Source organism: Trichoplusia ni, chromosome 9 (assembly GCF_003590095.1).
Source record: "Trichoplusia ni isolate ovarian cell line Hi5 chromosome 9, tn1, whole genome shotgun sequence".
Classification (NCBI taxonomy): domain Eukaryota; kingdom Metazoa; phylum Arthropoda; class Insecta; order Lepidoptera; family Noctuidae; genus Trichoplusia; species Trichoplusia ni.
Window position 1 is genome coordinate 2028527 of NC_039486.1, and position 27979 is coordinate 2056505.

General features: G+C 35.8%; 1 protein-coding gene across 2 annotated transcripts; it reads right to left on the reverse strand.

Moving 5' to 3' along the window:
• Window positions 1-1508: 1508 nt before the first annotated feature.
• On the reverse strand, window positions 1509-25984 carry LOC113497485. Of its 2 annotated transcripts, XM_026877051.1 has the most exons (8): window positions 25904-25984; window positions 17594-17723; window positions 16894-17047; window positions 15829-16026; window positions 15115-15262; window positions 8821-8973; window positions 3071-3254; window positions 1509-2845 (listed from the first exon to the last, which is right to left on the reverse strand). In XM_026877051.1, exons 1-8 carry the CDS (start codon window positions 25925-25927, stop codon window positions 2568-2570), a joined length of 1269 nt encoding a protein of 422 aa, XP_026732852.1. In that variant the 5' UTR covers window positions 25928-25984; the 3' UTR covers window positions 1509-2567. The 2 variants fall into 2 exon arrangements, with proteins under 2 accessions (XP_026732852.1, XP_026732851.1); XM_026877050.1 differs by lacking the exons at window positions 15115-15262; window positions 15829-16026; window positions 16894-17047; window positions 17594-17723; window positions 25904-25984 and adding an exon at window positions 12933-13535.
• Window positions 25985-27979: the final 1995 nt, after the last annotated feature.

Here is a 27979-nt window from a genome sequence, read left to right on the forward strand (position 1 = left end):
CATAATGAACCTGACATCTTGCATCGTTTTACCACGGGACTGATTAGAATTTTTCACTTTTTTGTTAAGAAAACTATTATGCCTTGTTTGCATAAGCAAATCCAGTTGTAAAACAAAACAATTCGTAAGAATATGTAATAAACCATGTAAATGATGCGATAACTTATCACCATTGTCGTCTCAACGCTTATACACTTAACCTCTGGTTATTTTCAACCTTATTTCACCGACAATAAGGGTCTACTTTTCAGCTGTTGTGGTAGGTTTCAATAAGGGCAAGGACCTTTGGTTTTCTTCCGAAGTGTTATAAATAGTTCCTCGGGACTCGGGAGGTATTTCTGTTTTCCGACCGGGGACGCATAATTAACTGTAATTGTGAATAATTGCATGACAGTTCGCATGCACTAGCATTTAATTCAATAAATTTCATTGATTAAGTGTTTTCAATTGAATTGAGATAGCGGTGCGATTTTTTCAATGAAGTATTATGAATGTGGTCAAGCAGACTGATTGATTGTTGGACGGTGTTTGTTTGGTCCGTGATTTACTTACTATTTGATATAATTATATGAAAGGTCCCGGGTAATTAATTGTGTTGCACGGGTTTAATGGTTTGTTGCCATTGTTGAGGTTTTAATTAAAAAAATACATATTTGTAGTTAATTTATCTACTGAATATGAACTTGGTACCTATTCATATCCATAATAAGCACATACTTAGTATAATTATTAGAAAATGCGTTTTTTTATTTAAAAAAAACGACTGCCGCAGTAAGGAACTTAATCATTGTGTCACGGGGGGTTTAACAAACATACAAATCACATGCACAAAGACACCCAGACTCAGAACAAGCTTTCGTGGATTACAAAAATGCTTGTCCTGCGCGGGCATCGAACCCGCGACACGTTGTGCACAGTGGCTTTGGTGTGGTGGCCTCAACTACTCGGCTATCCGTGCAGTCAACTTTATATATTTGACTTCTGTTAATAGCTTATATGTATCTGGGCAAACTCAATGGGCTCTCTTATACTCCAATTTGATGAGATACTTAGTAAGGTTCGTACTTAGAGCGGTCGGCAAAAAAAATGCCATTTTTATGTACAGCTGTATCTATTTTTCTATCCCAGAATTCTTAAAACGAATGTTGTAGAGTTAGGTCACAGTTACTATGAGACTGCATGTGTCCAAGAAGTGATGCCACCCTGAGATTTAGTATTAAAGGTGGTTGTCAATAGTGCTACGAGACGACGGTGCTACGGTAAAATGCTACGAATCAAATCTTTATCCAAAAACAAGTCTTTTCTTAGTAATAGGACGCCATATTTTATATATCGTAGCGTATTATATTTAAGCTGAGGGCTTTCATCATTTAGGTCTCTTTGTGCTAGGGTACGAAGACCAAAACGCTATCTCTACACTACGCCATTTTCGTATCGCGGTCATACAACATCGTAAATCGTAATAATCAATTTAATTCAATAACTAAGTTATTAATAAAACAAAGATAAAATATCAATACGTTTATTATGTTTCGTTCAACAGTACTTACAATAACTTAGAGTTTACAACTTCATTGTTCCATATTTACATATTTTCTTTTACAAACTAATAAAGACCTTAATAGTTTGACTTAGAACGAATACTTAACATTAAATTACATATTACGTGATATAAAAGAAACAATATTACATCCTAATATATTCACCTTACCTAATTACAGGCACTTTTTAAAGTTCATTTTCGAACGCATTTATTTTTGACATTAGACATTTGTGACATTAAAAACAATCTAATGTCAAAATGAACGCGGGAGCGTTTCTGTTCCATTTTCAAATATGTATATGATTGAGGTTTCATTTTACGAATAAAAAGAAAATTGATTCAATTAATTGTATTTCTTTTTATAAATAAGGAGAACGTATTAAAATAAAAACAAAGATAGAGGTAGTTTTATTTAAGAGAATACGCACACTACAGACTTTTCTATCCGTTGCGACTAATTATACGCTTTAATAGAATACATAATGTATGAAAATATAAGACGATTTCAATATCACCCGCCATATACGGTTTCGTGTGCGTGAACTTACTTTTTGCTTAAAAACAATGATTTATGTACTTTGAATATGCATCACTAATAAACTACAAAATAACAATTGTACAAATAACTACAACATTATTTTTAAAATAAAAAAATGTTCTAATAATATATTGTTCGAAGTTACAGCGTTAAGTTCGCAGAGAATTAAAAATATAATTTAATCTTTTTTTATAACTATTTAGACAACAAAAATCTTAATCATACTTTGAACTTTTAAAGAAACTATTTTACATTATAATAGTTTTTAGGCAACCTTGTAAATGGAATACTCCGTGCCCTTCGAGATGGATAGAGAACAAGACATTAAGACAAAAGCGACCACGAAGACAGAATTTTGGGCTCTTACAGCCCTTTTGGTAATTTTTCAGATCGTAAAACGTAAAAACACAGAAATTGATCACGCATCACTGGGCTACATAATTAATAGTTCATCATTCCTCAACGTCATAACTTCGAAGTCTTGTACTAGACTTTCTCTTCTGGCATCTGTAAGGGTAGACTAGCATCTTCTGGCTTTCTGCCAGCTGCCGCGGCAGCCTGTAACGCTCTTCTGTGCCTCTTCTTGGTCCGTTCTTTGTGGAAGAAGAGACGTAGATAGTGGCAGGGGAAGACGACGCACTCCCCGGCCGGTTCCTCCGCGTCGATGTAGACTCCTCGCACGATGACGGAGTTGGAGCAGTTCAGGAGTATTAGGAGCGTGAGGCTGACGATGTGGGAGCCCCAATTACTGAGCTTTGGTGATTCTGTAAAGATCGAAAGCTGTATGAGTTACATAGCAATGTAGTGTTAAACAAACGTACTGAAAAAAGAAAAAAATAAATTTAACAAAGATCAGAATTTAAAAAAGTTTATCTTTTTCTTATTTGCACGGTACCCTCAGTGTCGCTTGCCTGACTCGCACTTTAAAGGTTCTTATTTAATACGGCTTGGCTAGAAGTTTAATCAATTGATTGACCATGTAGACTTACCAGGAAAGAAATAAATATCAAGCAACCCCCACACGCCTCGCCAGACGTTGACAGTGGCGACGAAGGAGATGAAGTGGTAGACGTCAGCTAGCAGCAGTCTCGGGGCGCCGTGCAGGCGGGCGGCGGCCCAGCGCACCGGCGCCTGGAGAGCGAACGTCACTAGCACTACTGCGTAGCCAACGATCTGCGGAAAGAAAAATATTGAGAATCGTGAATAATTATCAGCCTAGCCTTTTCCCAACTATGTTGGGTCAGCATCCAGTCTAACCGGATGCAGATTAATACCAGTGAAAGAGATACAAGGAGCGATAGCCAATCTGACCTCCTCAATCCAGTTACCGGGGCAACACGATACCTCCTGGTTAAAATCACTTTCTAGCTTTTGACTATCTGTAACAACTGTCAAGGATGTATGAATATCAGCCGGGATCCACGATTTAACGTGCCTTCCGAAACGCGGTGGAACTCGTAACGACCCATCCCCAAATTATAATTTTATGAAATACCAGCCGACATATGTCCCTCTGCTAGGTTTGAGCATAGATCATAACGGGTCTTCAATTCAGGTGGCCGTTTGCATATTCCAATAAAATGAAATAAAATTTCTGACTGTATAGACCCTCTATCAATCTGACCAATGTTTGGTGCAAGAACAGGTAACGCAAGTTATAGGCATCGCGTGGGATCCAGGGCGTGTATATTTCAGCGTGTTGTCTAAAAGGGAATATCCATGGAATATGATGGTAGTCTGTCGCTCCCTTTAGCTCAACCCGAACTGGGAAAAAACATTTACAAGGCCGCATAATAATATAACTTTATATTATATAAATAACAACAAGGCACGAGTTCTTGAAAAAAACACATGAAAGCCTACTTATTGACATTAGAAATCAGCTGCGCAACATTAACGACAGGCTTCATTTTTACAATAAATAAACAAATCAGATTACTGTGTATGTGTTAATGAAGGCGCCTGTTAAAGCCAAAACAAATATGTATAACATTTCCTTATCTATCTTGCAATAAAACGTGTGTCGTCAGCTGACAAATCTTATAATAAAGGCTTTGCATCTTAAGCCTTGTAAATATCTTTAGTAATATGTAAACAATGATTTAAATAGAACGAATGTTTGGAGTGGAAACAACCCACAGACAATAGAGATAGAGTTTATTACAGTTTATTAATAGGTAAAAACGTAAATATTATGTTGTTGGCCTTTCCCTTTCTCACACGTAGGAAAGTTAGTTAAATTAAGCTGAATCAGAAATGCGTTTGGATAAATTACTCTAAAAGCGCAAAAATACCTGTTTGATCATTTTATAAGCTTATGGTAATGACTAAAAGTTAGAGAGTTAAACTTTTTGAATGTTTTCAGAATTTTAGAAATAAAAATTTTCCGTGTTTCTGTAGGCTCGCAAAAATTTGGTTTAAATAATTAAGTTCCTATCAAGAATGCAAATGATTTTTTAACTGAGCGACTTCTGCCACCTCTTGATGTGTCTTGATGTAGTATTATTAAAATTATTATATTATATATATTAAAATTCTATAAACGGAGCGCTACAACTGCAATAGTTTTAATTGGGGAATCTTCACCTTCTCGAAATCTTCCAAACCTCAGTTTGTGCCTAGATAGAGCCAAACTTAGATTTTTATGAAAATAGTAACGCTTCGGCCAAATGTGTTTTCGATAGCCAGCCAAACACAAACATGACATTACAGTATGTTAGTTCCACTACGGTTAATTAAAAATTACATAATGTCATGTCAACGTAATGGTGCCCCAAAACGACCTTATTTTTTCTGTTATTTCCCATTACAAATATTCAAAATAGTTGTGAGCATTCAAGAAATCGATTAATGCAGGCTGCCCAAACGAGTTGTGGCGGACGCAGAAGGACAGCGCCCTGCATGAATAAGAGAGGCATCTCCCTTCCAAAAATCCAAAAAAATAATTAGTACGAAAGTGTTAAGTCTGGTAGGCCCTCAAAGGCCCGCGTAGGATAAGCATTTGTGTGATCCACGAATGTTTATTCTGAGTCTGGGTGTTTTGTGCATGTGATTTGTATGTTTGTAAAGCCCTTGCACAAGGATTAAATTCCGTACTGCGGGAGTCGTTTTTTTAAAGACCTTTTGATCGACAATGATGACGTTAATAATGAACCAAAAGCGTGTACGTACGTCCTAATTGATAATACAATTAATGACACAAAACTAAATTCTTATCAGCCTGGAAAAGTCCACGGCAAACGTGACCACAACGTATTGACACACATAACGAATTAACATTCACTAAACTAACGATTGTAGTGTTTGTCTAACTGTGTGTGTTTTTAAGGGAAAGCAAGAAATGATAAAATTAACCCACTAATTATGACCTTGTGCTCTTTTTGATTGCTTACTTATGAAGACTAGATCAGTAAAAAGAGGTTTAATTTGTTTCGAGGTAAGATTTTTTACTTATCTATTTGAGAAGTTTTTTTTTTATTTTGCCCATTTTTAGCATCTCTTGGCTGGCTGTTGTCATATGCATGCATTGTAAAATTGAGGATATTTGCTTTTAAGCCAATAGATGAAAGGTAATAGGTTGAAAACTTTTGTTGTGATCAATAGTTATACTTATTACAAGACAGCAAAGATGAAGAGACAATAGATACATGTAACATGAAGTGGCCTTAGCCCAAAATAGTATTAGGAAATGCTTCAGCAATGGACAGTTCTGGCTATGAAATGAAGTCCCTACATCAAGTACTTCAGATAACAGGGTAGTCCAACACTTCCTTTTTTATTTTTACGATCTTTTGCCATTCTTCTTTAAGTAGGAGCCAAGGTCTTCAGTATGTACCGTTAAACTCAATACAGCAGTGAATAGGAATGGAATATTTCTCATTGTATGAAGATATCAAGCACGTGGCTTATGAATGGACATTGTGGAAGGACAGTTTTGTGTATCTTGTTATAACAAGGTAAGAGATATAAAATATAGAATAAATAGTTACGTTTCAAATTGAGAGGAGGATTATACATGACCAAGTGTGGCTCTACAGCCAAGTGTAAATAGTTAGTAGTAGCGCCGTGAAAATGACATTTAATTTCGTTAAGTCACTGACTTTGATCTGACGTCTTCAAATATTCGAGAATTTTCTAATGATTTTATCGATCCGTCAATTGGCCAGAGGGGCTGGTATGCGTATTTGAGGGAACTGATACTTATATACTTCCCGAAGCACTATTGGAAGACTTAGAGCCCACGTGCGGCAATAGAACCCTACCACTAGTAACCAGTAAACAGTGGGCACTTGTAATGTGTGTGACATTAATTTACCAAACGTTTGCATCAGTATTTGGGATGCGCATTTTCGTGATCTACAGTTCATCTAATTTAATTAAAGCTTTTGAATTAAGTAGTTCTCTATAATAAAAATAGTACCTACCCTTATCTTTCTTGAGAACAAGATGGCGTAATTAGGCTCATATAAAAGATACCTACTGCAGGAACATAAAGTTATAAAGAAGATTATAGAGATCAACAAAGATTTGGCAAAAGTGTATGAACCACTATTTGATTACACAATAACTGCAAATCCTACAAAACTCCTTCTTTTTTAATTTTACTGAAAATATTTACATTACTTGATATACTTTAATGCTTTTGACAACATTCTAATAGATTATGAATTTTGTAGGTAGGGAAATCCCAGCGTAGGAAAAAAAGTTGTCTTAACCTGAGAAGTTAAATGGCACCTATTTTTAACTAAAAATGTATGTTTATGGGATATTTTGGGAATTTGACGTGGTAAGAATCGCAAGGAAGAAGATAAGCTTAAGAAGACCTTTGTGCAAATCTATATCTATACTAATATATAAAGCTGAAGAGTTTGTTTGTTTGTTTGAACGCGCTAATCTCAGGAACTACTGGTCCAAATTGAAAAATTCTTTTTGTGTTGAATAGACCATAAATCGAGAAAGGTTTTAGGCTATAAACCATCACGCTGCGACTAATAGGAACGAAGGTACAAAGGAAAATGTGAAAAAAAATAGGGCAGGTATAAATCATAACTTATATCTTCTACCCACGGGGACGAAGTCGCGGGCAACAGCTAGTTCGTAAGATAAGATGATAATTTCTGGAGAGGAACTACTCAAAATAGAGCTGATGTTGTAGGTGACTTCTTAGTAGATGAAATGTACTAGACATAGACTGAGCTATTCGAAATATTCCCAGGAACAAAGTTACTCATAATTCCATTAAAGCTAATCTTATAAACGTCAGTCAAACCAGTCTCAGGAAATCCTATATTATCTGACTGCATTATTCCTAAGGACGCATTAAATCATCCAGCATCACCCTAATAAGGAAAAGAAGCCATCATGAGACAACAGTTGACGGAGCTCCTAAAAATAGAAGATAAATAGCAGAAAAACCGTTTATCCAATTTGCGTGCAAAATGAGTTCAGTTTCAAGAACCGTTAATGAGGTAAATGCTTTCGTTACGTTTCTAGTGTTGTTACCTTTGAGCTAGTGACACGCGTATTTGTGTCTGTCTGTCCGTATGTACGTCCCACGTGCGACAATTCCCTCAATGTCAGCGTGGCATTGAACGAGTTGCTGTTTTGTGTAAACTGACTTGATCTCTGGCCTCTAGGATGTTAATGGATGAATTGAAGATGAACTCTTATTGTCGTATGCGTTTGACTGTTTTCAACGGGGTATCCGATGCAATTCGCCTATTAATTACTTACTGGTGTTGTAAAGTGTTGCTACATTCGAGAAAGAGGATAATTTAGTCATTGCCATACAATTTAACTTTGACTAACTTTGACTTTAGTTTTCTGTTTAAACACAAATGAAATCTTCTTTATTGAATGTAGCTGTTATTTATTTAGCGAAACACTTTTGGGAATGGGCCATTAGGATGCTGCAAGACTGGTTAGGAAATTCGTACCAAACAAAAATTAATCTCCTACAGTCCAACTACTAATAGTCATACAAATATGTTTACAATCTGTACCTACGTCCTAATTCGCGTTGAGTTAAAATCCAATAATAACGCGGCACAACACGGCGGCTGGGGGACGCAAGACGAGCGAGAGGAAGACCCAATTGCGTACCTAACGTACCTAAGTGGTCACTGACTCAATAGCTACGCATAATGACCCATATGCGGAAAATGTTCGCTTTTGTTAACGATTTTAATAAATAAAGACTTATTTATCAGAGTCAATGACCAATGTTTTCTCTCCATGGAAGATTTCTGGAGTTGCTTCTCCATTTGAATGAAATTTTGAGCACACCTAGAGTCACTTGCTCGGTTACCTAACCTTTCCTAAGGACTTGGTGTAGGCCTACTAAAAAAATAAGATCTGATTTTTACGCTAAATGGCAAGAGTTCTTTGCCGAGCTATGATGCAGGTACCAGTTATTATGATAAGCAGTCTTACCCAATTTTCTTGATATGATTTTCAAATTATTTGTTATCGACTCCTATGGCGATCAAAGTTTTAAGGAAGATTGACGTAAATAGATCATTGTGTACTTTTTAAATTTAGGAATTCAAACAACCTTACAAAAATTGATTGTCTTTTGTATATCGGCTAAACTGATTTGACAATCTACTTTAAGGCAATACCATTACCTTATACAAGCTTAAACCCACCAAAGAGCTTCACAGTTCCCATTTCCCAACAACCTGGCGAGACTACTATTCCAAACAGAACAAATTCCCCAAGCATAGCTAAAACAACTCACCAGCGACGTCCAGCACGACTTGCTCTTGTCATCCGGGAACAGGAAGATGTCCAGCAGTGCCCAGGACCCGCGCCACACGAACACCACCAGGGATCCCACCACAGCCACCGAGAAGATGCAGTCCAGGATGTACAGTATCGTGTCTCTGCTGTTCTGTTAATAATATGTCATGTTACATAGGAATTCGAACAGCGTTGGTAAGGGAAGGTTGGTGATTGGTTGTTAAAGAAAAGACAAGACTGAAAAATGAGACATGTTTTACAAAAACACGTAGTTTTCGTCTTTGGCACGTTTTGGTAGATTGACAAATATTCAAGTGCTTGAAATATTGTGTTCTATTCTTACAAATTTTACAGTTTGGTCTGAAGGACCCTTGATAGGCTTCAAACAGTGTGTCACCCCTTCACCAAGAGAACATTTCGTCGACCTTTTGCAAGGGAAGGGGAAGTAGCAGTGGAAGTGAAATATTTGATATTTCAACTAGGACAGCAAAAGTTTCAAATTTCGAAAATAGTGTAAAGACCTATTACTTGTTATATTCGAAAAGAAATCTTCACAAAAGTGACGTAAAGTGATACGATGAGTTTAAAAATTATATATCTTCTAATAAATAAAATTCCCGTGTCACGATGTTAGTTACCGTACTCCTCCGAAACGGTTCGACCGATTTTTATGAAAATTTGTATACATATTGGGTAGGTCTGAGAATAGAACAACATCTATTTTTCATACCCCTAAGGGATAAGGGTCGCTTACACAAAAAAAAATATTTTATTTTTTGGACGAAATTTTTTGTTTTTATTTTTTTATAATGACTAGATAACTACAAAAAAAAATTAGGCATAAGAACGTTTGCTGGGTAAGCTAGTAGCTCTATAAAAATGGTAGATTTTTTGTTAGGGATTAAAAGCTTATAGCACAGTAAGGCACTGCAAACTGTTTAGGGAAACATTTTCATTGCGAGCTAGCTGTTTCAACCTCATAATACCTGATCTCGTGGTAGTTTAACGATTTTTTTACACCATAAGTGAAACAATAAAGACTTCTTTTAATTTACATTCAAAAGTATGAAAACCATCAAAACATGTCCAAAGTTTGACAAGGAAAGTAGATGGAGTAGTTAACATGGGAAATTAAATGTTTTTTTTTTATCTTTTCCGCATTGTTTCCAAATTTTCTCACCCTTTCCTACGAATGCTACAAATATTTCAAGATCAAATCCGTTCAGTCATTCTCGAGTTTTAGCGAGACTAAGAAACAAGATGTACATAACTTTAAATTTCTAAATAATGATTAGCAATTTTGCTTCTACGAATACGACATACTTTTCAACAAGAATTAAAAAGACCAACCCTAGAATATAACCTCGGATTGACTTGTGAGTGACAAGAAAATTATATTTATGCAATCGTTATGTATGCAACCTCACAAGAATGGCTTAAATTTATTAAAGTGAACATCGACATCATCGTTTGGATAGAAAATAATGTAATGACGTATAGTTGTAAAAATTACACTTTTCATTTGTGCACGAATAAAACCGTTTAAAATTAAAAGAACGTGTTGAACATAAATTAGAAAAAAAAACAATGAATAATCAATCAAATATTGATCGGAGAGACAAAAAGGTTGTTTATCAAATATTACCGACACACGACATCAAATTTAATTAAAATTTTCCATTTGATTGATTCGCTATTGTTTTTCATTTAATGAAATGAGATTTGTAGATGAGAGAGAGCGATCAAAAGAGGTTTAGCAGACAAAGAGTAACGATGAATTTGGTTTAAACTGATATTCCTTATACAATAAAAGATTTTGTATGCCTGGCTTAATTTTACACGGGCAATGCCGCTTTTAAAAGCTACTAAGATGGTTGCATATATACTTACAATATTAGTAAAATATAATGCGTTTTATCACAATCACAATAAGCCACGTACTGTCTCTAGATTTTTTTAATGTATCACAAAATAAAATATCTTTTAAAAGACTTTTTACCAATACTTTGATGGCACTTTGATGGCAACTTTGACCAAAGTTGTATCCTCACGATTCATAAATAAAGAATCTAAATTATGGCAGGTCCAAACCAAAAAGGATTTCAACAGCAAGCAAAATTAATGATACTAAAAAAGTAATAATTAGAACCAAGAAATTTACAGAAGACCAAAAAATATATTGTTTCGACATCAAAAGTCTTCCAACTCTATTTATTCAAGAAAAGCACTTTGAACGTAAAAAAAAATAAAAAAATATACCCAGTACCCCAATAGCCTCGCCTTTCACTGCTTCTAAAGAGCTCTAGCTGTGTTCAAAAAACGTTACATCAAACTCCACAGCCCAGCACGATGTCAATGCTTTGAATTCCCGTTTGAATTGAATATCACTTGCACATTGTTTTACGTTTTTAAATGTGATGGTTGATGGTTCAATTTAGGCTTCCAGAAATTTCGTTTTAATGCCGTTTAAAATCATTGTAAAGTGATAATGTTGTTTTTTTGAGACTAATTTTGCACAAAATGTAGAGCACGATACAAGTACAAAACAATATTTATTGCAACAAGCTTTTGAGCTGGTTTCCTTTTTATTTTATCCAATCAAAGTACTTTACCAAACGCATTCAAAATTTCAGCTCAATAATCCAGAAGTCCAGGAAGTGGATCAATATTTGCTAGATTTGATTGCAAACGAAGAATAGGCAACATAAATGAAAAGCTTGTTAAAAAATACAAGCGGAAAAACAATCAGTATAATTTTCTCAAATCAGGAAAAAAAAATAGTTATAAAATGACCTACTAACTTGTTCTCAGAAGTAAATTAAGAACATGTTTTTTTTTAATGTTTTGATCATTTACACGTCATATCGTCATATGCTATTAACATCGATGTGAAACGCGAAATTAGTAAGCATAAACATTGTAAATCGATTAGTTAAACACGCGTACATTGTTTATTGTAATACCAATAATAATTGTCAATAAATAATAATGATAATTTGTTTCTGTCTTTTTCATTTGAGTTATTTTCAACGATCCCCTCACTCAGGAATTTCAAAACATTCGAATCACGTGCTCAAGACACCGAGACTCAGAACAAAATTTTGTAGATCGCATACATGCTTGAGCCACGTGGGTTTAGAACCCGCGATATGTCGCGCACAGTGCAACATACTAGTAATAAAAGAAATTTCAACTAAAGTCATAAAAGTATTTGATCAATGTCTTTGCATATTATGAAGCCAGCATTGAAGTATTTGAAGTATGCATGCCATTAAAACACGGTCAAAAACCTTGTTTTGAGTACATAAAATGCAGCCTTTTGACATCGTCCTTTTTTGCCTACCCGTCACCATTTTCATCCTCTCGCAGTGGGAAAACGGCGCAATAAACTTTGTGGCAGCACATAATGTCTGGACTTCAAAAGAGACTGTGACCCCTTGAGTTTGTTTCGACATTTCTTCTCAGGGTAGTCAGATAGGAAATGTCGACTCCAGCGTTCTCAAAAAAAATAAGAAGACATGTAAAAGTGATGATAGGAAATCCTACTTACAGAATAAATGATTTCATTTCATAAAACGTAGAGCTCACGACTATTAGAGATTAGCGAGCTATTCTGTTACCTGTAGTGTCAATGAGTACGTAAGACTGTATGAATGAATGTACAGCTGATCCCAAGTGTCAAGTACACTCGTCTAATCTGTGTTTATTTGTAAAGCTGAGTGTAACGCGCGGGCCGATGAACCTTATACAGGATTTCAGGTAAGTCCTACCATCAGTGCAATTCTATGTATGGAAATTGAAGGAAATTTTATCAACAGTATTGAGAATGTTTCTTCGGATGTTCTTGTTTATCAGGATGATTTGTTCATTTTAGGAGTTCAGTTGTGCTCGCGAAGTGAATATAGGTAAATAGAACAGGGACGCCAATTAGGAATACATGCAGTGTTTGACGGATATCACCTATCCAGTGGTCTGAACTAGTTAGGTCTAGTCCATTAAGAAATCTCTATGAGAAGTTTTGACTCTTAGTTCGATGTAACGAGACCTGATGGTGGTAGTTGTTTATGTTCATTATTCTGCGGGTTTGGGGTGGTTCTAAATAGTACCAACCGTCCGAAACATAGTGGGTACGTCGAAGTAGTCCTGCGGCGAGTCCACGGCCACAGCGAAGGGCGCGGCGCAGATGTTCCTGAGCGCGCGCAGCGCCGCCAGCGACAGCGTGGCCGCCGCCGTGGTGGACAGCAGCGTGCGCGCGCTGTCGCCCGTGCACTCGTTGAGCAGGTTCCACACGCCGCGCCACGCGCCCACGCACGCTGCACCCGCCACACACGTACACAACCGCGACAGCACGTAGTAAGTCAGCCGGCCCTTCTCCGGGTTAAGGTGCTTGCTCAGTTGCGTTTGGAACACGGAAAACAACAAGTCACAGATGAGGCCGAAGGCGGCGCAGGCGGCGGCGCTGGCCACGGGCCGGTCGGGCAGCACGTACAGGTCCATGAGCGTCCACGTGGACTTCCAGTAGGTGACGACGGCGGGCGCCACCAGCAGGCTCGCGAACAGCGCGTCCGCGCCCTCCAGCAGCGCGGCGTGCGCGCGCGAGCCGCCCGCCAGCGTGTCGGCCAGCCCCGCGGTGCTTCCTCGCATGTCGGCCGCGCGACTCACAGTGCGACCGCGAGCCTCCGAGCTCCGCTACTCCGCCGCCAGATTACTACAAGTAATTGCATTATCACCCGTCCCGCACTCTGACGTAGCCCGTGTTTGCTCAGGACTAAACGGTTGTGCGTATGATTCTTGCGCTACTGATGTCGATGTTTCGATCGTTTGTTTGAGATAAGAGGTCCTTAACCAGCTAGAAAATAGTGCATCTTCTATGTAATGCATTGTGTCATGACGTTTGATTTCCGTATCGCGATCCACGCCTTGAAGACACAGTATCCTTCCACATTCAGATTTCGATACCATCGATAAATATTTTCTCTTATGTTTTTGAGGAAATATTGTCATTTTCCATTTAGTCTAACAAGCCATTTTATTCAATTTTTTCGTCGACGTCGTCCTAAGACCTAAACCTTATTCTACAGACCGGACACATGAGCGTCCTTAAATGGAGATCTGAAAAACTTTATTTACTGTGCGGGAAAACTAACAGATGTAAACTAGGAGTATTAAGAAAATGTCTTATTCAACCGCGAATGTCATGATAAAGTCCTGATACAGACGTAGCAATTAATTGTATGATTTTTGTCACTTATAACTGGAGCCAAATTCAAAAAAAAAAGTTATAGATTTATATCTTTTTCTCATCGTCGTAAAGAGGACAATTAAACTAATTAAATATAAAAATTACAAATAAAGTAATCTACTAAATAAAGTACCTAAGTGTAACTGATAAGTGTTGATTTTCCAACGATGCAGTAAATTGAAAATATAAGTTCTCATTTAGGTATTCCCCTGTTATTTGAAATAATGATGCACTCCGATGGTTAAATCGGTCTATTACTGTATTATTTTTTTATATTCTTCTCCACATTCTTCGTTCCCCATTCTGGTAGAAAGGCAGAGCTAACATTACTCGATAGGCATACTCTGGTATTTCCCATCGCTATCCTCCAAAAGGGCTTTTCGTCTAATATTACATCATAAGTATACGATGATACCTCAAACACCTTCAGTTTTCATTTTTTCTCCATTCTCGTTATTCAACTGGAAATTTTCACTGACACTTTTAACAGTACATCTCAATACCATTCCTAATAGAGTTCAACGGTCAATGTTATAGTTATGACACTTAAAGTGACCGTTAGGAAGTCCGCACTTTGCAGCCCTACTGGACATGATTTATCATGTGTCTGATTATCTTCATGGTCACGCTTACGATGATGCGAGCGGCTAGTATGATACCCGTTTGGCATCTAGCGGTGTTTTTGGGAAAGGAACTGTATCATATCAAAATTTACATTTATTTTTTATTACCTCGGTTAATGCTAATCGAATAAATCAGCGATGTTAATGATCAGTTCGTCTGGTTACTCCGAAGCGCTTTGGATCGTGATTATGGCCCCTTATATGTATCTATTTACATCTCTCCCTTTTTTTCAAGGAGCTAACCTCAACCTAGCCTTTTCCTAACTATGTTGGGTTCGGTTTCCATTCTAACCGGATGCAGCTAAGAAGTAGTAAGGTTAATTGTTAGATCTTTTAGCTTCTAACTACCCGTAACGACTGTCAAAAATGTATAATTGAGATGTATATATTATATATGAGTATGGTAAGAATAATAAGAAGCACTCACAGCGATCTTAAACCTTGTAGTGAAGATATAGGTGGGTTCCTTGCCGTCCGTGACCAAGAAGTATGGTGCCGCAAGGAGGTTGCGAGCAGACCGCAGCAGTGAGATGGACAAGACAAATATTACTGTTATAGTTGCTATTAATACTGGCCTGCAAGAGAAAATATTAATATTATAAGTGGTGGAAGTTCAATTCAATTTATCAGATTTATGTTATTAGATTTAGCCAAATACCCTTTTATTACAACACAGTAACATACGGAATAGTGTTAACTCGATTTAGTACAGTATCATTTAATAAGCTTCCTGAATCATGTACTCATTTATTTGACACTGGTTTAGCATATTACATTATGTTTTGTTTACGATTGTGCTCTAACAAATTGATTTCAAACTACAAACATATGAAATTGGCGTTTTGCGTTATCACTCATAAACAAATTAGTGTTGCATTTTTGGCTCCAAATTAGGATCAATCAATCAACTCCGCTTTTCGCCGTCCACTGCTGGATATAGGCCTCTCACAGCCGACAGTGATTATAGGATATTGGACCAAAAAACCCTTAGTAGTCAGTCGGGTAGGTTTACGATAAAATAATGATAGAGCGTTGTTTCTTCACGCGATAAAATATTAAAATACCTATCTTATATCGTTTGGAAATCTATCTCACGGTCTAATTATTTCAGTTAGAGTAGGTATATCTAGTATCATAATACCTATGAGGGTCACTCGGATCAGGTAGAATGGTGTCCACAAACATGTCGAGTAGTCCCCAGCCGCCGCGCCACTGCATGATGTTGCTGAGGATGAAGATGTAGGTATACACTCGAGATAGGATCCTCTCTCTCAGCCAGGTACATGCGCCGCCGTCAGGGTCGCTCCAGGCACCAGTTGCACGAGATAACAGGCGTGATCTGTTGAGAAGAGGTAAATAAAGTTGATGCTTGTATCCTTTTCTGTATGAGAATAGACCGAATAGAGGGTGGTGGAACTGTCAAAAATTAAGAGGTAATAGAGAAAACATTAAATGCTCTATCGCTCTCTACATGGAACGACGATTTTCCTATATATATTTGTAGGGTGGTTATCTTTGCTATGAATAAATACAAAAATACGCAGGTCGCACGTGGTTAGAAATCGCCAAAGATAGAGCGGTCTGGAAGGGAAAGGGCAATGGCAAAGGGAATTGCCCAGCTGGGGGATCTATATCTACATATATTATTGGGTTTCCTTAATCGTAATAAAGATACAGGTATTTAGGCACCGTATAGACATAATTGCCGAGGACTTCTCAGATGACATTACCCAACAACTGTTATAGTCCTTAATGATAAGTTTCAAGGAATCTGAGCTGACAAAGAGCTAGTCAAATTAAGGTATATTATATAGTAAGGTATATATTATGCAGTTATTGTAAGATTTACAATAATCGCGTAAACACATAGGGCATTGCCGTTGTAATAGGATTACTAAGTGAAGGTTGCACCTTGGGAAAATATGTATATCCATTAACATGCATTTCTTCTTAAAACGGGTCAGGGCCTTGTGTTTTCACTTTGCAACCTACATTATTATTTACAGTTGGTTTAAATTGAATGGCATTTTATCAGACATACAAATCATTTGCACAAAGACTCTCGAACAAGTGGGTAAGTATTTATTGATCACACAAATGCTTGTCATAAGCGAGGATCGAACGCCGCAGATATTAATAATTGGCCCCTGACCATTAAGGGCAGCCAAAAATCTCACTAATCTCAACTCTACCAATTTCAACTGACCTGGCTACTGCAAAGCAGGTATGTATGACTATACCAAGGAGATAGGTCTGCAAGAAGGGGAACATCCGCGGCTGAAGGTCCATCAGACCCCACGTGCCGCGCCACACGCTCACCACATGCGGAGCCACCACGAAACATGAGAATATCACGTCAGCTGAGGAAGGTAAAGTTATGAACATTATTTGTTTTGGAGAACTATGATATTTTGTTAAAAGCTATTTCACGAATATAGTGAATAAATTTGACAATAGCTTTCGCTCAGATTACGAGATTGACGACTTGATTCGGGCATGACAGGAACAGGTTTACTACACAATTTTTTCATTAGGTTTATAGTGTTAGGTCCATGAAGAATTGCAACGCATCCGACACCAACGTATTTCTTATAAAGACAGCTAATTGTTATGTGGCAATGTAATTAAAGCCTCCTTATAGTTCCATCAAAAGTCTTAAGCATTAAGGAATAATTCCTTTGGTGGCGGGGGTTTTCACAAACATTTAAGTCACATACACAAAGACACCTAGCCTGGAACACACAAATGCCTGTCCTAAGCAGGGATCGAGCCCGCAGCACACCGCGCTCAGTGGATTTGGCCTGTTGACCTCAACCACTAGGCTATCCGTGCAATTAATATTCACTTTACACTTCAGAAGCTCTACACTATCTAAAATAAAACATGCATAATGTTTGTCTAGTAACCTATACCGTAGCTAACTTCATCACAGGTGCACTGTTCGCCAGCACTGCTGCACGACTGCAGGGAGTGACTCCTCGTCACCTTCTGAGGAGTGGACTCCGGGAGAAGAGTATCCGATAAGTTTGGTGGCATCTGAAATGTGAAAGAAGGTTTGTTATATGTACAGTACAGTCCAAAATGTATGGATTTTCTGCTTTACAAGATAGAATTAAAATATATCAATTTACAATAAGTTGTACCGGCAAGGAAACAAAAGAACTTTGATATCGGATGTCTAATGAATATTTGCTATACGCAAATGATTATGAAGAAATTTGTGGCTAATTTCTTCAGCCATTGTTGCTGTTGACCGACCTAAGATTTTTCAACTGTGTATATAATTTGAAACACTGTATCCTTGACTACGAGTACACTTTTAAAACTTTTTAGGGATTATCACTATTCCATCAATAATTCCACACACAGACACATTAGTTTGTAATTATTTTTTAATCACTCACGCGTAGTTATCGGGATCATCCGACTAGTATCGTTCGTTATGAGTCCTCCTGAGAGTAATTGCAACGTTTGTTTATTAAATAGTTAATTTACTTATCCCCAATAAAAATAAAAATCCACAGCTAAATTGCTTCTAATCAATTAAAATTACTATTATTAAAATTTTATTTGATCCTTGTGCACGAATGAACGCTAATACTTTAATGAACGGAGTCAATAGGTGTACACCTTATTTACAACCGAAATCTATTTTAATTTTCAGTAAACAGGACATTTTCATTGGTGTTGAATTAACATGTTTTAGTAACGGTCTAAAAATAAATCACAGAGATTTACAATGTATTTACCTAAAGGCAAACTACAAATTATGGCATTCAATTCGTCATTGTAATTTCATGAATATTTCGTCACTCTGTTTTGAATTCTGTTTAGCATGTACACAAATCTTACGAAATGTTGAACCGCTTTATGAATTTTATTAGAAACGCCTGCTTCAATGTTCATAACGTAAATCTACGTATATTATCATTGCTATGATTATTTTGTCAGGCAACTTTATGAGACATATTTGTTTTAATCTATTTTCGAATGTAGGTCTGGCCAGCGGCCTCTTCGTCTAGTGATTAGTAGTCCTGCCTGCTGTATCTGAGGCCATAATGTCGTGGCTTCGATTCTCACCCATAACAAATGTTTGTATTAGGAGCACGATCATAATATGTTCTTCGTCTGGGTATTGTATGGTACATCACACGCGTATGGTATTAGTGAATATTTAAGCATGTTTATCAGTTGTTTATTTTGCTTAGTTCGACTAGACGGTGAACTAGTTAAAAAAAGTAATTGATTATTCGTTATCAACATAAGCGTAAAATGATGTTGATTAAATTGTAAAAACATATAATCGAATTTAAATAAAAACTACAAAGAAAAACTTTCATGGACGACATTTTCATGGAACCAAATTACAGATAAATTGAGAACATCCTCCTTTTATGAGTCGGTTTAAAAACCATACCCAGGTCCAAACCCACAAGGTATTTTCGAATAAAATATTATAATTTTAACTTTATTTTCACTGCAGTACTTACTTGCAAAACTATCAAAATAATTATATGCTAATTTTCCGATTAACTAATTTTTGGCAACAATAGAATAGAATAGGGGTTATGGAGTTCAATCCGGAAGCAAGCAAACAACAACTTTTAGAATTTTGCCTTTAGAAATAAATACCACAGCTTATGTATTTGTAAACATGTGGCTTATGCCTGCATTCTCATGGTCTAGTCGGATTGCAGTCCCATCGAACAGCCGGGAACATATAGGAAAATTGTATGAGTGTTTGCAGATGCAGTCACACTCTTGAACATTATGATACCTCCAGCGAGAATTGGAGATTTGATACTGATAGTAGAAGCCGTTACCAAAATCGGTCAAGGAAAATCCATTATCTAACTATAAAAGTGCCAACTCTTAGCCTACAATGAAAATGTGCGAATTTTTAGAAAACGGTAATGTTATTATACTAATTATGTTTATTTGACCTACAATTTCATGAAACTAGGCATAAAACTTAGTTATCTATTTGATTCGTTTTGTTTCAAGAGCCTAATTTACCTACAATTAACGATGCAACAATTAGACGCCGACCGACTTGAATGCCGCAGCAAACTTATACGGCTTCGCTGTCTCCACGTTCGTCTGTCACCAGGTGCTTTCTCATGAAAAGCTATAGCTAGACTTTTTTCACCGACGTATTGGTTTATGTTTTCAGTATAAAAATAGAAGTAAAGCAATGTTTTTTAGCTCTCTTTTCTTCCCATGTAAAGACAAAAGAAAAAACTTTTGAGAGACGGATTCATAATCATTTGACGACTCGTTTCAGAACCTTAACACCTTTGGAACCAGTTGCCAGCATGAAATGCGCTCATTGCGCCACTTCAGCTCATGATTACGGGACCGAAATAGTCGAGCGGACCCGAAAACTAACCAAACTAAATAAAAATTGTTAAAAAACTCATCCGTAATTCCAATTAATTTGATAAATGGTAACAAGACTCTTTCAAGCATTATTTTAATCATTTACATCTATTTACATACCTGTATTTAAATGTCCTACTTCCAATTGACATAACATTATCAGCTAATTTTTTCTCATTTGAAAACAAGAACACGTCTTTACTTGTAGATACAGAAAACCAAACTGATAATATTTTCACATATAGTTTACCTATATTGTTTTTTCAGTTCTTTAAGAAAACCTTGCAAACGGCGTTACTAAATATCTGCTATTCGTAAATATTACAAAGTAGAGCCTGAATATTCGTATCCTTGTCCTTTATTTTAGTCGCAATAAGTAAATTCTAGAATCAATAGCTTTAGGTAAAACAAAACTATACCTACTCAAGGTACTTGTCTACGTTTCATTGCACTAAATGGTTAATAAATTAACAAAGTATAAAACAGTCAGAACATGTTTAAATTAAATTGATATGACTCTGATCAGGACAGCCTTACTCAAAAGATGCCGAAACTATCTGAATCTCCATTCAGCTGTACATATTTCATTCACCGTTTGCCATCGAGTTCTAGCTTACATAAATATTATTACTGACATAAGTGACATAATCCAAAACTTCATAGCCGAATTTGACTTAACATAAACAACTTATTGAAATACACCAATTCTCAAATCCCTTGTAACCATAGCAACTGAAACCACAACAAAGTTACCGCTGCATACTTACTCATGTATGAAGAAAACAACAATTAAACAAATTAAATTCTGTAAACCATGCAACAGGTCATACCTTTTCACCGAAACCGACTATATATAGACACAGAATAGATTACATTAAATATATTTAGGTACATTCGAAATTTAGACTTGCAAAAAGCTTTTGACATAGTCCTACGTAAAGTATTATCAAGTTTAAAATAGCAAAGTACTTTCGAAAGTATTGTGTATGATATGTAAAAAATAATATTCATCTCCAATAGTAAGGATTAAGAAGTTTTGATTTTAACATAAGACAGAAAAAAATCTTCATCTTATTGGGTTTCCCCAGGGATGTATTACTGGGTCCAATACATTTGCTAGTCATAAAACTCGTTACTAGTACCTGCCGCACAGAATTCGCTATGACTCAGCCGATTTAGATAAATCTGTTTCGATTCTGAAAAACTAAACAATTTTGTAAAAAAACCTAAAGTTAATTTATTTGTAAATTGAATGTTTGCTTGGAATAAAAAGTGTAGTTTTCTTTTGTTATGTATCTTAAAACGATTTGCCAAAGAAACGCCGACGTGTTTTTATTTACTGATAGAGTAAATATTTACCTCAACTTCAAGGTTACTATAAATATAAATATCTACTATAAATATCTTTATATTATAAATAGTAGCTATAAATCAAAATATACACAGAACTAATCTAGATGCCGTAGTAGAAATCTAAAACTGGCGCAAGTATAGGGCGTAATTATCTGCAAAATGCATGTAGCTTCAAAAAATAGGAGGATATCAATGTATTTTTTTATAGATATTTTTCAGCGACTAGCTATTTTTCAGATAATTCTTAATCGATAATAAGATAAAAGAACCAATTACAAACAATACTTGTCTCTTTTAGTTTATCCTGAGTTAAAATCTATATACTAATACTAATACTAATCTATACTAATATATAAAGCTGGAGAGTTTGTTTGTTTGTTTGTTTGAACGCGCTAATCTCAGGAACTACTGGTCCAAATTGAAAAATTCTTTTTGTGTTGAATAGACCATTCATCGAGGAAGGCTTTAGGCTATAGACCATCAAGCTGCAACTAATGGGAGTTAAGATAATGTGAAGAAAAATGTGAAAAAAACCGGGCGGGTATACCTAAATCATAACTTATATCTTCTACCCACGGGGACGAAGTCGCGGGCAACAGCTAGTGTATTATACACCGATTGCGCCGAGACGTTTTCCTAATTTACGAGATCTAGTTTTGATCGATGCGAAATAACTTCTGATGGATCCAATAAAAAAAATACCCTTTATGTGCGCGATGTTACATGTCCTTATCGTATTAATGACAATTATATCAGCTACAACACTAATGGGAATTATAATTGTCACCTCGTAATATATGACACTTGTATTTTCAGATACCTACACGATAAACAATCAGCAAGTTTTTTTATTGATTTAGGTTATAGATATACGCTGATCATTCAAAAGTCAGACTTAAGAGGGGTCCTGATCATTTTGATCCAGTCCTCTTTGATTGTTCTTTACATTTATTTTAATCAAAGCAAATTAATCCTAATTATATTGAATTAATATTCTCAGATTGTGAGTCACATTTTGCATAGGCTAGAGGCTCCTAAAGTGTCGGTAGTGAACTAGTGGCGTAGTCAAAGCCTACACTAACTGCAAACTTTCCTATTAAAAAGAGGCCCTCATCGGCCCGGCTTAATCAAGTCGTCATTTTTTATGGAAAAAGAATCTCGTGATAAGCCCGTTTCTGTAGCAAAACATAAATTCCTTATTATTAGCCATAATCTAGGTTGGCTGCCATTCGTTTTCAAGCTATCGGCTTCTGAGGTATTTTCACCTGTCTACCACTAATCACCATGCCACCATGCCTTAAAGTATAATTTCGACAATTGTAAAAACGTGATTGTCTACTATAGCTTTTTCTCGCTTTTCCAAATCCTACCTTCTAGAAACGTTATGGTTCCGGGTATTGTGCACGCTACTTCAATCAGGATTAAAAACACTTTCAGAAATAATTAATTGTTTACAGCACAAAATATAACTAGTTCACAGTGACGGCAACAAACTCATCAACATCGTTAAGTATTTGATGTTAATTTATTTGCCTAGCCTGAATTGACAGCAAGTAGTTTCAATAACCTACTGCTTCTGAAGTCTGATAGCTATTTAATAAAAACATATAGAATTTGACATCAATTAGTTTTGATTAAAATTAACAAGACCCACATTTTTTTTCTTGCTTTGGAATAAAATATCAAATCGCTGTGATTATGTCGTTTTATTGCGGAGCTCACTGCAGGATAAATAATTTAATTTCCATTAATTCTTATCCAAGAATTTCTCACGATGATAACGAACACCGTTTTTCAATGACGTATTTTTAGAAAGTAGGTGATTATAACTTTTAAAAAGTCACATTGATAACCAGTTTTATACGTTATCCACATATAACCTGCTTAACAATATCAGTTTAAAAATAGATTTAATTATAGGTATTATGGAAATATTTGATACATATTCACGTTCATTTATGTTTAACAAGTGTAGTTAATCATTGTAATCTTATGATTACAATGTAACCCTATTTAATCACTTTATTAGCATACTGCATTTAGACACGGCTAAACGTTTGTACAGGTATATACTTATCTGTAGTATACAGTATATGGGTGAGTCCCTTAAAAGATGATATCAGGGCTCCGATTCTACTATTTTACAATGGCCGATGAATGAATGGCAATTGAATTAAATTTGAAATTATTCCTACTCTCTTAAGCATTTTGCCAATACAATAATTGGAACTTAATTGTATTGACCTTGAGTTAGCGTCCCACACTGAATTTCCAATTATTGTGTAGAAAAATGCTTAAGATAAAACGAAAATTGTAATTTTAAGCCAAATTTCATTAATTCATCGGCCATTTTAAATAACAGAATTGGGGCCCTGTACCTCGATCATTGGGTCACGGATGACTTTAAAGACGATGTTGACAAGGAGAGGGAACGCAGGGCATTGTCAGTTCAGGCTAATATGTTGGCTGGCAGATTCTACAGATGTACAGACGCAGTCAAAGTGTCTTCATTGAAAGCCTATTGCACCCCACTGTACACGGGAAGTCTGTGGGTTAACTACACACAAAGAGCTTCCAATCAAAGTCCAATTCAACAATGCATTCAGGGCGTTGTTTCGGCTTCCACGCTTCTGTAGTGCGTCTGCAATGTTTGCTGAAGCACAAACGGATGGATTTGCAGACATTTGTTGTAAAAAGGCCGCGTCAGAAGTCGACATCTTGGATGCTATTGCAAATAGAATAGACTGCCCCCTTATGCGGAAACTAGTTCAACGGACTAAGTCCCTGCTCACTATTGTTTATTAACTTGTGTCGTTTACTGTATGGATGTTAGTTATCTGAATAAAATTATTATTATTAGATGTAACCAAAAGAGGTACATTTAATGAATGTTAATGTTTAATGAATGTTACCGGTTAGGTTCATATCAGATTCGCGACATGAACAAATTGGCTAAAGAAAAACAAATTTTCGAAAAATATTGTTCAATCACCTAATCAACGGATATACTCTCAATTTAGTTATTTTATCTTTAGCAGACAATTAAAACTTTTTAGAGTAAGTACCTACTAAGCGACATAGCTTGGCGAGTAAATGCAATGTAAGGTTATATATGAATAAATGATTAAAAAAAAAATATATATAAATGTTTAAAACAAAAGAAAAGAGTGTTTCTTCGAAATAGCGTTCTTTGTATGATTCATATGGCCTAATGTCTGAAAAAGGCACACTTTTTGATTAAATGTTTTCCGAGATAATTCACTTAAAAGATATTGGGGCCAGATGAATCAAAATCTGTGAGACATGTATCATAATTAGGGATGGAAATGAAATTTTAGTTAGAATAATCAGTCAATTATTTATTTAAATCACAGTACATGATGCTTATCATAACACGTATATCTAGTCAATCAAAGCATGATATGACTTTTCAAAATAGGCTCTGCAATTGTGGCATTTGTGTGTACTATTATAATATAAAAACGAAGATTACAATTTAATTAATAATCTGTGTGATATTCTGATTAATAAGGTACTTTTACCATATGAATCAGACACACATCAATCAGAATTTTGACTATTAACAACGGTAAATCATCACACGTATGCAATTAAGGATTCTTGTCTTTACATCGTTTCTGTTCCCCAATGGCATTATATTTTCCGCAGATTCAAGTTGACACTTCTCGTGACCCAAAGGCTGGCTTTTACCTCGCTCAGAGGATTAGCATTGCCATTCAACGTGGCAATGCTGCCAGCCTTTTGGGCACACTCCCAGCCGGCAGCGATGCCGATGAATTTTTTGATGCTTTAATTTAATACTTTTTTGTTTTTTAACTTGTAAATATTATACATACTAAGATTCAAGTTTGAAAATCATTTACCTTAATTATAAAAACGAACATACTAATCAGAAACATAGGTGTACCAAGGCTATATGAATCAGATATTTACCTTTATATCTTAGCGATTTTAGTTATCAGCCACACGTCATGTCGCGACCACGTCAGCTGAGCCCCTGATTACCCCCAGCGCGGGTAGGGGTTGAATGATATTTCGTATTTAGCTGGGTACATTCGAGTGAAGCGCGTGAATATGAATCAGAGTTTTGTGCCGGGCACATATTTTTTTTTTTTAATAAACTATCGAATAAATTCGTACCTTTTTTTTGTGTAAAGAAAGAACTAATATTCTTTCGTAATAATTATAATTCACATCAATTTATGCATAGGCAACAATGTTATTGGTACTAATGTTCAAGAAACTGGGTTACGGACACAACATATTAGTCAGAAGAACTACTTTGAAATATTTTTTTTGACATATTTAAATACATATTATAAACAAAAAATAACTTGTGCAAGATAGGCAATAGTTTGAGATCTGTTTTAAAATTAATTGCAGACTGATTTGTCAGTTAGTTACAAAAATAAACTGCAAGACATCTAAAATTTAGGGTTCGGAGAATCACTCAAAAAACTTACCCCATCATCCAGATTAATTTTCATTTCAAAACTAGAACAGAACACCAAATAACCGTCAAAGAACAAGAATACAAATTACACGATTCAAACTAGGAACACTTTAGCGAGACAACGAGAGGAGCTACGCGATCGTAGCCTGCTACGCGCGAATATAATCTGTTCAATACTTGAATGCAAATTCTGGTAATTCGTAGATCAGCGAATACCAGAGACAATCCATTCTGAAGGTCGTAGCCATTACGAAAGCTTGACGTATTAAATACATTTAAAGGGATAATTACATCGGAATCGATTTGATGATTATTACGATTCGCTACGGTCCACATTGTTTCTTCGACATGGTTTACTCGCGAAACAAATAGAGTAGGTAATTAAAATGCCGATGGTAGAGTTGTTTTTAGGCTGTTTACAATACTGTAGGGTAGTAGTTAATAAAAATTAACAGCGTATACTAACATGTTTTTGCAAAGTCGAGCATAGGTTTTATTATTTGAAAATTGCAGCTGTGCTTGCAAATATACAACTTCGTTAAGTAAAAATTAATGTCCAAAAATTTTAGATGTTTATTTTTTTAGATAAAGAAATAAAAGGTATATTAAGTCATAGTAGTCATAGATATTTATAAAGGAAGCTGTTAATTTTCAGACTAAAGTTTTTTTTGAGGTTTCAATCCAAAGGATAAAAACTCCACCCAAATACGTCCTTCCGTCTGTCACCAGGCTGAATCTCAAGAACCGTTATAGCTATACAGTATAAATTTATACAGGTGACGTATTTTTGTTAGAGTTATAACAACTTATAAGTTCCTGCTATACCAAAAACCAAATCGAGGTTATGCGACGGTTGGTTCATTCATGTATTTGATTGGTGTCAATTTTCTAATGAAAATGTGTTTTTCTGTATCTATTTGTACAGAACCCTAAAAAAACGAGCCCGACTCTAAATTTGTCAATTTTATAAATAGAATAATAGTTAATTTAATTGTTAGAATATTGTATTTAAATTATGATATCGATAAGTTTAAATACACTTTATATTTAAGTTTTATTATTGTTTGGTTCACGTTACAAATACTTTAACTTCAATAGCATTCGTACTTTAATAAGTATTCTTTGTGAATTTTAAATTCTTAGTGGTGTTGGTAATTATAACCGGGAGAAATGGGTCGCATGTACCGACTATACTACTTTATGACTCGCCATAGTGCGAGAAAAAGTGTTTATTTGAGAAGTCGTATTACATTTGATGACACCACGGTTAACCGAGTGGTTGTGGTCATTGCGCGTTTGTGTGATCCACGAACGCTTGTTCTGAGTCTGGGTGTCACTGTGCATGTGGATTGTATGTTTGTTAAATCCCCGCGACACATGAATTCAAATCCTTAATGCGGGAATCGTTTAAAAACAAATAAATAGGATGTGTAGTTTTGGTTAATTGAGAAAAAATACTACTGCACCAATGAAATCCTTGTATACAAACATTCATTTATTCAGATCCACGAAGATGAATGTTTGGGTCTGAGACTTAGAACAAGTATTCATGAATCACGCAAAGCCTTGTAGTCGTACTTGTGTGATCACGTCAAACTTGTTCTACATGGGGATCGAACCCGTGACACATTCACAGGGTTTTGGCGATGAGTGCATATAAAATATACCACTCGGCTATCCGTGCAATTAGACAGAGGGGAGTAGAGTCACTAGTTTTGAGCCTACTAGAAATAACAAGATTTGGATTTGAAGGGATATCAACAACTTATTCATTCATAGCAATATTGCAATATTCACGAGGTTATTAGTGAAATAGGAATTGTTCCTGTAAATTGTAGCGACAGTAGTACACAGTAGGAGTTAAAGACAGCCGCAAGCAATAATCTTTATATATACCTAGCTAATAGACTTTTCACAACTTGTCGCCATTTTAGTGGAAAATTTTCATGCATTTTTATTACTTTAATACCGAATTAAACAAATATACATTAAGACTATTAAGCTATCTTATCTAGATTATTTAATGTTTGCTAACATCTATCAATGACTAGTTGTCACGTGGTATTTACCCGTGGTTTACTAGTTA

Coding starts and splice junctions, on each gene's coding strand:
- LOC113497485 (XM_026877051.1), bottom strand. CDS start 25,927: ATGAAAATTAATCTGGATGATGGG. Junction 15,263..15,828: donor GATCCGAGTGACCCTCATAG/GTATTATGATAC, acceptor TTTCTCTTGCAG/GCCAGTATTAATAGCAACTA. Junction 8,974..15,114: donor CTACAAGGTTTAAGATCGCT/GTGAGTGCTTCT, acceptor TATTATTAACAG/AACAGCAGAGACACGATACT.